Source organism: Mugil cephalus, chromosome 12 (genome assembly GCF_022458985.1).
Source record: "Mugil cephalus isolate CIBA_MC_2020 chromosome 12, CIBA_Mcephalus_1.1, whole genome shotgun sequence".
Classification (NCBI taxonomy): domain Eukaryota; kingdom Metazoa; phylum Chordata; class Actinopteri; order Mugiliformes; family Mugilidae; genus Mugil; species Mugil cephalus.
The window spans coordinates 22,222,147-22,234,881 of record NC_061781.1 but is presented as its reverse complement, the minus strand read 5'-3'; the positions used below and the strand labels follow the sequence as shown (position 1 = coordinate 22,234,881).

Genomic DNA, 12,735 nt, shown 5'->3' with positions numbered 1-12,735 from the left:
TTTATTGATTTAGTCCTCATATTGTGTTCTCGTTCTTCCAATTACACACCTAATACATTAGGTTATTTTCATATTTTCAGGATAATAATATCTCCTGTCAGTTTTTTCTTTTCCCAGGAACTCTGTGTCTTCTGTGTCTCTAGCAAAAAACGAGCACAACCTGTCCCAGTTACTGTGAGCTATCAACACTGTGAAAGACTCACAGGGAGCGTAGAACATCATGAGGACCGGCCTCTCCTCTCTCTTCAGCAGCTTCCTGAAGTCCTTCAAGAGTTAGACAGGGGGCAAGAAGCTTCATTATCAGTCATAAACAAAATGTAAATAATAATAATAACAATTATTCATCGGTTTTACATTGCGCTTTTCCATTTTTAGATGCTCAAAGCGCCGACAATTATATGCATTATTCATTCGCTCACACAGTCACACCCCGGAGGTGGTAAACTACAGCTATTACAGCGAATCCATATGAAAGATGTGCCAACTAGAGGTGAATCAAAACAAATTTCTCTTTCGTTATCTAAGCAAAACCTTTTCAAAAATGAACTATCCCCGAAATAATGTATACATCAGGGAAACCAGTGGCACAAAAAAACGCCTTTTCAGCATGAAACAAGCTGTGAAAACACAATCTCCTCCTGACCCTGACAACAGATCAATATATAGGACAGAAAGAATAAGAAATCCAGAGCATCTTCTAACCACATTCAATTGTTAAATTACTATTATTCAAGACTACTCCTCTCATCAGCAGCAGTCACCGGCGGTGCTGTTGTTTGCGTCGTAGCAAAACATAGCTTTCTCAGAGTTTAATGCTTAATGCAGGTAAATAAGTTTATCAGCATGTTGCCTGTATTTGCACGGAGGGGATATGTTCACCCACCGGAAGTGGTAGCGGATGTGTGAATGGGAGGTTCCTTTTTGAGGATTTAATAACGTTGAAGATACTAAATTCTGATAGATCGACTAGTTGGAAACGGACGCCATCATTTATACTTGTGTGCTCGTCAGTCTGACTCGCTCTATAACAACACCAACCAAACACTGGTCAGCGCTGCGTCTTTTTTGCCAGACAGGAAAATTTTTGTTTCTACTTCCTGCTTTACTTTCAACAATGTCGAATGAAAATTTAGCTGAAGACAAGTCTCTGAACCTCCTTGTCCCAGTTTACATGCAACGGAGAAAATCAGATAACTGATGGGAACGTGTCCTCCTCCTCCTACACACTAGGTGGCGATATGTGACTTTTCAATGGGTTAATATGGCCCCCTTTCTGGTTGACCTATTGTGTCATATAATAGCAAAGGCAAAAGCAAGAGTCGTTCATGCGGCAGACCGGCATTGTGTGCGCTACTCATGGTGCAGATAAGATGGCGCTATCCCTCACATGGTTCTTCTACCGGCTCTGTTTACCTTCTTCTTCTTCTGTGACCTGTTTTCTTGAATGTTTTTGTTACGAGGTCACACGCCAGCACAGCGGTTGTGGCGGTTGTCCAGTTAAAGTCTGATTAAGGCGTATACATGGCGGAGAAAATCGATTTCGAGTCACCTTATCTAGGTGTCTTAGTCGGATTTTAGTTGGAGTAACACGTTTACATGCACTTAAGTTGTCCAGTTAAAGTCGGATTAAGGCAATAATTCGTTTTTTTTTCATGTGCATGTAAACATACTGACATTGTCTGCCATATGTGACCATCACTTTAAATGTCTAATGTCATAAATCAATGTTGATATTAGCACTTTTTTGTATTGTCCAATCTTCTGTTGTGTTGAATATGTTTACAGTCGAGTGGAAGCAAATCTCCCTTCTGGGACAAATAAAGTCTAAAATCTACTCCCACTCATTATCAGTGGTGATACCAATACTCGGCCCTATTCAATTGCACATCATATTCATCACATCTGCAATAAAGGATTGTTCTTTCTTTTTTTCCTTGACAGCAGGTGAATCACCCTCATAGTAGTTTCTCTTCCTCATCATCGCGTCAAAAACTTCCAAAAAAAGAAAAGAGAAAAAAGAGCCATATTCAGCACAATCCTCTGTTGACAGTTCCAACAAGCCCTGAGGCAAAAACAGGCAAGGCAAGCAAACTGTCAGCTTTTCTGTTCATTAAATTATATCACTTTTTTTTTTTTTTTCCCTTCTTTCAAATGCTGCATAAACTCTATCTGTGAGCAGTCAGTTGTCAGGCTACAGGCTGCGTGATCTGACCTGATCAACTACACTGGACGTCTCTTTGATGATAAAGGCGTCGTATGTTGCTTTCATGTGGAGCTTTGTGCTGCAGAGATCTAAGCTCTCCAGCCAAGTGCATCGGCTGCTGTGTTACGCTCTTATTCTTGCAATCACACTTACAATCATCAAAAAATAAAGCAGGTCCTTCCCGCTTTATCAGGAGCTCAGGAACTTGTGCCGACCACCACTTACTTTTTCTGTCTCTATATGGAGGACATCCTTGGCCTCTGGGTTCTCCTCCCACAGCGGAGGCCCTGACGGGTCTTTCAAAAATGCCACCATCGACTGAATGGAGAAAAAAAAAAAGAAGTCAAAATGATGAATCAGCCTGTCTAAACAAAAGCAACACTTAAATGATGCGACAACTGCTCTGGCACAAAATCACCCCATGAACAATGGGGTGATGATTCACGTGAGCGCTGCCGAAAGTCGCTCCTGAATTTAGTTGAGGCGAAGCTGTAATCTGTGCCAGATGGAAGACTGTATAGTCTATGCATCCAAGACGTGTCGGAGTTATTTCCGTACTTTAGCACGTCTGGTAATGGGCTTTCTGTAAATACAATGAACCATATGTCCGTGGAGGCAACAGCAGGAAATATTTCGCCGAGCGGTGCTGTAACAATGACGTATGGACACGTATATACTTTATGATCTTGACGTTTATTATGTGATGGTTTAAATTGAGACTTTGGGTGTTTTATTGTCTCAACATGACTTTCCATCTGTTAGAAGAAGAAATACAAAAACACTAAGAAGCTCCTCCATATTTTAGATATTATCAGTTAGGAATGAATGCATCATTTTTAAATATTTAAATTCCAATTGGACTTAAATAATTAAAAAAATTGACACTTTAAATTGGTAAGTTGTCCATGTGCCGCTGTCAGGTCATGGATGTGTGTCTGTAGCCATAGTTTTTGCAGTGTCCCACAGTGTTGACACTGGACGGACACATGTTGGCAGCTGTTTAAGACACATGAGGTCACAGTCGGCCTTCATTGACGTGATCCTTCGAAGTTTGGTTGGTAATCTCAACAGGAACTAATGTGAAGGATGGTTAAGGTTTAGTTGACCGTCAATATCACTGGTTTATATGCACCAATCAGGCATAACATTATGACCTAATATGTCCTAATATTGTGTAGCTCTGTTGTGCCTCCAAAACCCATCGGAGAATGAACATGGACCTTCTGAGGGCGTCCTGTTGTGTCTGGTAACAGGATGTTGTTAGTGGGGGTGTTATGGGTGGAGGGGAGGGGCCTCTCACTGTGGATCATGCCACAGATACTTTATTTGAGTTTGGGATCTAGTGAATTTGGAAGCCAGGTCAACACCTTGTGCTGTTCTTCATGTTTTTTGAGTTGTTCCTAAACCAGGGTAAAGGAGGCTGCATCCTGTCATTGCTGTGGGGTGGGGGGCCCTGGTCTGGTCTAGGTGGGTGCTACACATCAAAGTAACATCGACATGAGTGAATGTCAGGGCCAAAAGTTTCCCAGCAGAACGTTGAATCGTCACAAGATGGTCGATGTTATTTACTTCTCCTGACAGTGGTCATAATGTTATGCCTGATCAGTGTATGTAAGTTTTAGCTCATTAAAGACAGGGCTGATTCTATTAAGTGATGTGTTGTGTGATTTATAGTATGTTCCCAAACATTATAAAACTCACATCTGTGAAATGACGACAATAGTATACAAAAAAAACCCAATTAATGTTTTTTTGTCCTCATGTTTGGTTTGTTGCAGAATTGTGTAGCAACAGATGGAGATGGAACATTATTGACAAATGTTAGTTGAGTGCTGTGGTAGTTTCTTCATAGACTGTTAATCCCACATCAACATAAACCTCTTTATTATAACATGTGGCAAATATGATGATATTATTTTCAACTGGCATGGTTACGTAAAAATTGTAATGTAATAGTGAAAATCTGAACCAAATTTAGCTGATATGGTTTGATATCTCCTCAACGAACAGTTGCTTATTCACACATCTAGAATTTACTTTATCATTTGAAGCCATGTTTATATCCACTGATCCATTCCCTCCTAGTTTTTTAGTCTTTGTAGAGACTCATGAGGGAAATACCCGTCTCTTTAGTTGTTCGAGCTTGTTCACCAGCGAGTCTCATGCTGCGTCTCTCTGCTGTTGTGTTGTGGTTTTTAGAGCTTTTACTCGAACGGCTGCCTGCTGTCACAAAACAGCAGTAAGACAGTGAACCGGCGTGGCAGTGGGAGTGAGGCTGCCCAGATGTAGATTCTTCAGTGAAAATTATTCACATTTTCACGCTGTGTTAAATTAAAACTAAATTTAATCAAAGTTTTACCTAATTTAAATTAATAAAAGTAAAAATTAGCCAGCACACATTTATCTCTACGTCTCTTTAAAATACTGGGTTAATATAAATACTATACCTAACCTCTGAATGTAGAAATAAGATATGATTATACAAATCAATCAAGACCATATATGAAATATTTACACTTATTAATTAGACTGAATTAGACTCCAAGTATTAGTCATTTTTTATAGCACCTGCAGAGTGAGGCAGCTCTTATCGAACTAAATGAATAAATTAATTAAAATCCAAAACGCTGAGCTCCAGGGGAGAGATTCATGTTCGTTAATGGCTGAACTAATACTATGACAACTGTGCACATTTGTAATTACTACGCATCAGACAACTGTGCTGCACACGTGAAGAATACAGGATTTCAGATAAGCACTCACCTTGAAGGTAGCCGGCCTGCCGTACTCCGTGTGGAACGTCCCATCTCTGCAAAAAAAAAAAAAAAACACGCACACACAAGGCTCAGCTCAGAACACCAGGAGAGTAACGGACTGCTAAGCTGCAAATGCTGAATTACTTTCCAAAAAGCACTGAGGTGTGGAAACGTGTCGGGCAGCCAATTCAGTTTCTGGGTACTCACTTGTAATGCAGCAGCTCTGCTCCTCCACGTTTGGAGCTCGGGTCCACCTTCACTTTCTTACACAGCTTGCGGCCCTCTGAGTCTCTGAGGGAGAGAAAACGTAGAATGATAGAATTATTAAACTGTTGCAAGTTGAAATAAACTAAAGCAAACATTATTTAAAGGATTCTTTCTTTTTTTTTTATTCTGCTATGTTCTTTATCAATGACACTTTCCTTCACCACTGCAGTGCTTTTACTCATACATAGTGCAGCTTTTATTGTGTATTGTTGCTACAGTTTTTCTTTTTATAGCGTCCAACCAACCCAGAAAGCTGCTAAACTGCTAAACTTACTCTTATATTCATCTAAAATTTAGAATGGTACAGCCTACAGTGAGCATCATTTATTCATTGGGGGGGAAAAAAAACCCATAGAAGCCCATTAAAAATTCCCCAAAACACAATAATCCTAACACAATCTCAAATATTATCATGAAATATTTGTGGAAAAATCTTTATTGTTTACAAGAAAAACTAACAAAATTCCTGACAGTGTCAATATGTCAGTTCTCAACATCGTCGGTGTCAGAGTCAACAAATAACAGAGAACGTGTTCAAAACTGAACAAAAATTAAATAAAGCATCACATCATCAAATTGATATATTTAGTACTCCTGCCATTGGCACGCAGTAGAGGTCTGATCCTGGCTGGCATGTTCCACATGAGCCTTTCACACTGTTGAGGGATAATCATGTCCCATCCTTGAATTGCTTCTTTTAATTCGTTTAAATTATTAGTTTTTTTTGGTTTGCACTTTGAACAAGACTTTTTCATAATCCACCACAGATTCTCAATGGGGTCAATCTACTGGCCCTGGATGTGTGGCAATGGGCATTATCTTCTTGAAACATTTAGTCTGGACCTCGCCGGAACATGTGCCAACACCAGCAGCACTCATGCATCCCTAAACCACAATACATGATACTGCCTCCACCATGTTTGACAGTAGGAACCGTACATGCAGGAGATGATGCTTGGCCTGGCTTTCTGCGCACCCTCACATTAGCAGGAGGAAGATAAAGCTGGAAACTGGACTCATCTGACCACAGAATCTTCTCCCAGTTCCTGACTGTCCAGTTCTTTTCTTCTTGGGCCCAACGATGCCAGGCTAAGCTCTGTCTCTCATTGATCAGGGGCTTCTTGACAGTCTTGTGGGACCTTAAACCATGATCTAAAAGTCGACCATTGAACACTGGACACCAGTTTGGTTTGACCACTGCTGTTGAAGCTCCTGTGATGTCATTCGGTGTTTTTTTCCTCCACATGCTGATCAGGATGTGGTCATTTCTTGCTGAAGAAACCCTTGGACGCTCAGATCTTGGTTTGTCTTCCAAGCTGTTGGTTTGTCTGTGTTTCTGCAGAGTGGATCCAACTGCTGAAGGGCTGCATCTGCACTTCCTGGAGATCTGGTGGCAGCTGTGTCCTTCCTGGCTGAGAATCTGTATCTTCAGGCATGTTTCCTGAGTTTGGTTCCTTGTTTTAGCCATTTTTGTCTCTGAAGAAGTTTCAAATGTGCTGGCTTTATATAGACACGAAGCATAGCAACAGAAAAAAATGTGTCTTTTCATAAAAAGCACGGCCTTCATTAGTGGATCGCTGGTACCAAAATGACCCTTTACTCTTGTGTATTTTTGTGGAACAAATCAATTTTAAGCTTTTAATGACTTGTTTTAGGATTTGTTTGGTATTTTGTCTGTGACTGCACTAAAAGAAACTGCACTAAAAGACCTAAGAGTGATTCTTAATGCAACATTTCACAAATGCATGGGGTGTCTGAAAACTTTTTCCCCACCACTGTATACCATTTTTGGTATATTCTTTGTTTGTTTAATGTTTCTATTTCTGCGTAAGAATCGGCCTTGTTAATACATCCTTTGTACAAGTTATCTGCAGGCAAAGAAGATGCTACATAAAGACATGACAGCTTTGTGTTTTCATCTGAGGATCACATGCATAGTGTTCTATTTTCTCCATGTATTAGTTATTCCAATATGCACACACAAACACTCCGATCTGCAGTGTGGATGCGGATTACAGCCTGTATGTATGAGGCTTATTATTTCTAATTGAAAAAAAGACTATAACTGGAAACAGAAATAAATATGCATGCAGCCACCTACACATACTTCACACTGGCTTCAATGAACCACTGTGAGCGTGAAGTACCTTCCCTTTCTGTAATAAAGAGCATGGAAAATATGCATTCACTTAGCGACAGATGGATAAAAGTACAGAGAGGTCTGATGCAAATAAGCTCAAAGAGGTGGAATTAAATAGTGAATCCCAGACCAACAGCAAAAGCAAAAGTCACAGTATCTTTCTTCACCGTTCCATAAAGAGGAAGTAAATCAGTGTACATGTTGCAGGTCTAATAAATAAATGTGTGCTTAATGCCACGTTCGGCTGACTCATGACGGCAGATGGCAGCAGTCGGGGCACACCAGGAGCAGATGTGACCTCGACACATATTTGGACATGCAGTCACCTGAGTCAAGACCAGCCGGCTGCGTCTAACTCCTTAAAACCAGACACCAGCGACAGACTGTGTGGAAACTATGTAGTCAAAAATCTTTGTACAGGGTTTTTTATGTCCTAGAATCCTTAAATCTGTAAAAATGAGACGCAGGACTTATTTAGGTTGAGCTTTCTTAAGAAATTCCATGCTAAACGACTGCTAATACCAGTCTTACAACTTGTAAAATGACTGAACGCTGATCTATGTAAAGCTACTTCCTTAGATCTTTCGAAATTATATGAATAATATGGCAGAAATTATCCTGTTAAACTGGTAAATATTCACTTCTCACAGCTGCTTTAGGGGTCAAAGCTTCAGAATATGAATGGAGCCTGATGAGAGTAATCTTCACCCAGCAGAGGATAATGTGTTGTTTTAATAGCCGCACGCTAACGTTTTAACCTAGTTTAAATGTGCACATGCATGCATTATTTCAGACTCTTATCTTGTACGAAAGTCAGGACAGTTTTGCCACGTACTTTGTTTATGACTTTCTACGCCTCTACTCACACTGAAAGAATCTGAACGGGCCACACACTCGTTTACACTCAGATAAAAGAACGGATGCTGGCTTTCATCCTCTTTCCCGGTACAAACACAGTGAAAAAATGACTCAGAGAATAAACATCACTTGCCATTATCTCCCTGCACTGTAGCTCCTGTCGGCTGACCAATGAAAGAGCAGTACTCTACAATTACGGAAGAAAGCCCAGAGACGTTGGGAGTGACTCACTAGCTGATGTTCAGTACAAGAGAGAGAACAACGGCTGTGAGTGGCAGTTCATTAGAGGTTTGTCCGCTGGGTGAGCTCAAGTGTTCTGCATTCCTCTCGGGGATAACGTCAATCGATGCGTCAGCGCTCTAACGCGGTGCTCAGCAGGAAGTCAATGCCGAGGCTGATAGGACATTTAGAGCGGCTGGTCGCCTTCCGTCGGAGCCCTCGGTTAATACAGCGTCACATGTTTGTCACCGGTTAAATGATGAGTTGTCAGAGGGGGATTCTAGTAGATTTTAGTGTTTGCTACATGAACATGAACTGGTAGATGAATAAAAAACTGCTGTACTAGCTCAGCTTCATCAAGAAACAAAGTAATCAGATGATCAGTTTCAGATAAATTTCAAACTAAAACCAACTCAAGGCGAGAGAGAAAATGATAAACCAAGCTGTTACGAAAATCATCACATTTTACAGATTGAGATCCTTGTCCAACTTTGAACTATGTTTGGAGTTCACTGAGTGTCTGGCACACCCAGGCTGTGACCTTTTAGCTTTCTGCAGAAACTATGGAGCTCCTCAAACAGCCTCTTGGGACTGGCGTCAAAACCGAGTCACTCTCCATGTTGGACAGAAAAAAAACAACACTTCCTGATTCAAAATCCTCACTCCACCTCCAAACAAAGCGTTGGGTACCATGGCTAACTGTGGATCCAACGTTGTTTTGTTCCAAAGTCTCAGGAATGACTTCTCTATCTAAACAACGAATGACAGAACGCTGAAGGCTGTTGCGATGGTGATATTTGTGCTCTCTTTTGTCCAGCTTTTACCAATTACAATGACATATTGTTTGCTGAGTCATACTCAAAATACCCAATGCAACTTTAAGCATACATTACACTACAGGCCAAAAGTTTGGAAGCAACCTCAAGTTTCTGTTCACAATGTCTTTCTTAAAAAAAACGGCTGTGAGTTCTATGTATTTACTGCATAATCAGACGTTGCTTTTATTGATATGAACCATTTCCCTCAGTTTACCTTTAGGTGAACACTGATGTTACCAGAACATTTCTGAGTAAATGTCAGAAAAGAAGGGCTTAGTTTTAGGGTCGAGGAGATTTGCAAGAGTCACAAAAGCAAAAGTCAAAAACACAGTTTGCATTATTCACTTTAACTCTCTGGCTTTAGAGAGTCTGCATACAAATATCCCTCGTGGAATAAATGCCTCGTATATGCCCTGCTGCTGTTAAAGCCAGAGGAGGTTACTTTGAAGAATTAATAATTATAGTAGAAATGTCTTCTGATAAGTTTCTCTTTATATAATAATCATGTTTATTTTGATGCAAAGTAAACCAATGAAACTATGGTCTTTTATGGAGAAATCTGATTGCAGTTGCTTCCAAACTTTCGGCCTGTAGTATAGACTTGAATAAAAGGCTGGAACCAGACTTTTACATTTAGTCAAAGGTAAGAGAGACACTTTATAAAGGATTAATAATGGATTTATCATGGAAAAAGGATGTAAGAAAGAAAGAATCCTAATCCATGCATTGCTTGTTTGTGCTCTGTTATTCCCACTGTCCTAACGAAAGGCCATATATATATTTATATATGTTCCAGAGGAATGAAAGAGGGGCAGCTCAGTCCTGTTCTCCCTTCCTGTATGAGATCATCCATCCCACTGGTGGATCCCAGTTGGCCAACACTCAGGTCCCTGTCATCTGTTCAAAGTGTGTCATTCTGGCCTTGGTGGCTCTCTTCCCTGGCAGAGCGGCCCGTTCTCACGCTGTGATGTGCGCTCTCCTCTCTCTCACCCTCTGTCCACCGTGAGCTCTCAGCTGGAGCTTTGATTTGGAGCCGGTCCATTTGAGACGGAGGAGGAAAATGCCAAACAGCACAATGCTCTGCTACGGAGCCTGGCACCGGAGCCCCGCGGCCCCGTCGCGATGAACCCGGCTCTAGCTCTAGCTCCCCCGGCGGGAACCTGGCCTCGTGTGAAATCTCTGCTTAGCATTAGCGCGCTCTGTAGAAGGAGGATGAAGGGAGGGGGCGACGCCGTGGTCTCCCACACGGAAACAGCAGGTGAGTCGAAAAGTAAACACGAAGAAAAGGACACGCATCACGGAGTGTCTTTCTCGAGAAACGCGGACACCAGCACCGCTGACAATCCCTCCAGACTGTTTTGAATTTCGTTTCTCTTCCTTCCCGTCCAGCAGGTCTTCGATCCCGGATAAGGTTGAGGGAGATTGTGAACGCCGGAACGAGCACCGGGTGTCAAATGGGAGTTATTCCCTTCCTCATAGTTTCCTGTTTCATGATACACGCTTCCCTCTCTGGTGCAGAGGACGGTTCGTGCACTTGATGAGTTGACAGGTGTTAAAAAAAATAAAAAAGAGAAAGAAAATAGTGGACGGGTGCAGCAGAAGGGCCAGAGAAACAACCAGCCATAGTCAGATCACTGAGGAGAAGAGCAAGCTGAGAAAACAATTCCTGTCTAAAGAGTAGCTAATATTTAGCATTTAGCTCTATAGCAGATGTTCTCCATAGAGTCATATGACAAATATACCGTTTATTTATTTATTGTTGTTTATTTAACAGGGACAATAGCTGGAGAGTTGGAAAAATGTGACATATAAAAGACTTGTAGCTTACGACACAGGACTACGGCGATTCATGATAATATTGTTAATTTATTCTATTTTTTTTATTATTACTTCTGCTAGAGGGTACTGCACTGGTTTTCTTGTTATACCTAAATACAGACTAGTTCTCTTTTCAATTTCTGCTAGAAAAAGTGACTTAAATTATTTTTCATGCATCTTATTGATTTAAACTCCAGTCTTCTGATTAGATCTGTAGTATTTTATCAGAAATATTCTGATTACAACAATAGTTTTCCATTTTTTAAGTAAAGTTTCTTGTCAGTGTAATGAGAGTTTTTGAGAAATGCCCGTATTGCTCAAAGCTGCATATCAAACTAGAGTGACTGCCTTGGGCCTAGACGTCTTTGCCAACTTGTCAAATTTCAGTTCACGTCTATTTCTGTCCAGACCGTTTAGTGAAGACTTGAGGTGGTTTCGCCAAAAAATTTAAGAAATTACCTCAAGGCATATTCGAGACATTACGTTCGCAGCGCGGCCAAAAATGTGTCTTTGTCACGGCAACTTTAATCTGATTTCATTCTCGAGTCCAAGTGGACGTTTGTGCCAAATCTGAGGGAATTTCGTCAAGGCAATTCTGAGTCACTGTATTGTGAGTATTGGTCGGATGGACGACACGAAAACAGAAAACCTGCAGTCAAGAATAATGTTATTATTTTAATATGCAACTATTTGCTTAGAAGCCTACAAACAAATTAAAGTAAAAAAAAAAAGATAAAGTCAAAGTTACAAAAAATCCTTCTTCCTATGCTTCAGAGCGTAGAATCCAACAAGTGCATTCATTACCATTTACTTGTACATTTAACGTAACCCTGAAGATAACCCTGAAAAAGGAAAAACTAAACCTGAAATGGTCCAAATAGATGTAACACATCACATCTAAAGCTTCAAAAGCTGTAATAAGTGAGTGGTCTTCTGTCAGATTGAGCCTGTACAACAGAACCAGCAGAACGAGGCCATTTACAGCCCAGAGGAAAACCCATAAATTGTCCATCTGGACGACAGCGGAGACATTCTTGGGACGGCTAAATTGCTCTGCCTTTATAACTGCTGTCAGAAATTTCCTTGGACAAAAAAAGGCATTAATGTCAAAAATGACGGGGGAGTCTTCGAAGGATCGAAGGAGAAGGAGCCTTAGACAGTGTTGTCTTTTTTTATTTATTTTGTGCATTTACTTACCCACAGTTGACCCAGGCGATGGTCCCTTGGCCCTTCACCGTCTGGGCGACATCGGACAGCAGTTTCAGGTGGGAGTCCCCTGATGTCGCTACGGGCGGAGAAAAAACACCAACGGTCAGCCTCGTTACCAAAACCATTCAATAGCTGTGGAAACCCGGAGACTTGGGACACAGAGGACACTGTCATCTGAAGCACAGTGGAGAGGAATTGAGTTACAGTCGGAGCTCAGTGTCCTGCTAAAGCACCAAGCGGCGAAGAAAGGGACCAGTGAGTTCGGACTGGAGGGATGATGGAGGAGCACTCTCTAATACCTTTCAGAGGATGCGTTCAGGGACGGGGCTTAAGTTACATCAGCTTTCAACATCTTACAATGGTGTCTGAGCAGGAGCTGGGAGGATTATATGGTCGCACAAAGGCTCCGCAGCTGCTGAGGCGAACCAAATTCTTCGGAGCAAACGG

At 41.2% G+C, this 12,735-nt stretch overlaps 1 protein-coding gene across 2 annotated transcripts in view; it reads right to left on the bottom strand.

Annotated features, from left to right (window-relative positions):
• Positions 1 to 12,735, bottom strand: part of pdia5 (protein disulfide isomerase family A, member 5) — a 66,419-nt gene that overhangs the window by 37,984 nt on the left and 15,700 nt on the right. For both annotated transcript variants that reach the window (XM_047600689.1, XM_047600690.1), the window contains 5 exons: positions 12,277 to 12,364; positions 5,167 to 5,250; positions 4,967 to 5,012; positions 2,429 to 2,521; positions 204 to 264 (listed from right to left, as the gene is read on the bottom strand). In XM_047600689.1, coding sequence (XP_047456645.1) covers positions 204 to 264; positions 2,429 to 2,521; positions 4,967 to 5,012; positions 5,167 to 5,250; positions 12,277 to 12,364 — 372 coding nt within the window. The remainder of the gene's footprint in view (positions 1 to 203; positions 265 to 2,428; positions 2,522 to 4,966; positions 5,013 to 5,166; positions 5,251 to 12,276; positions 12,365 to 12,735) is intronic.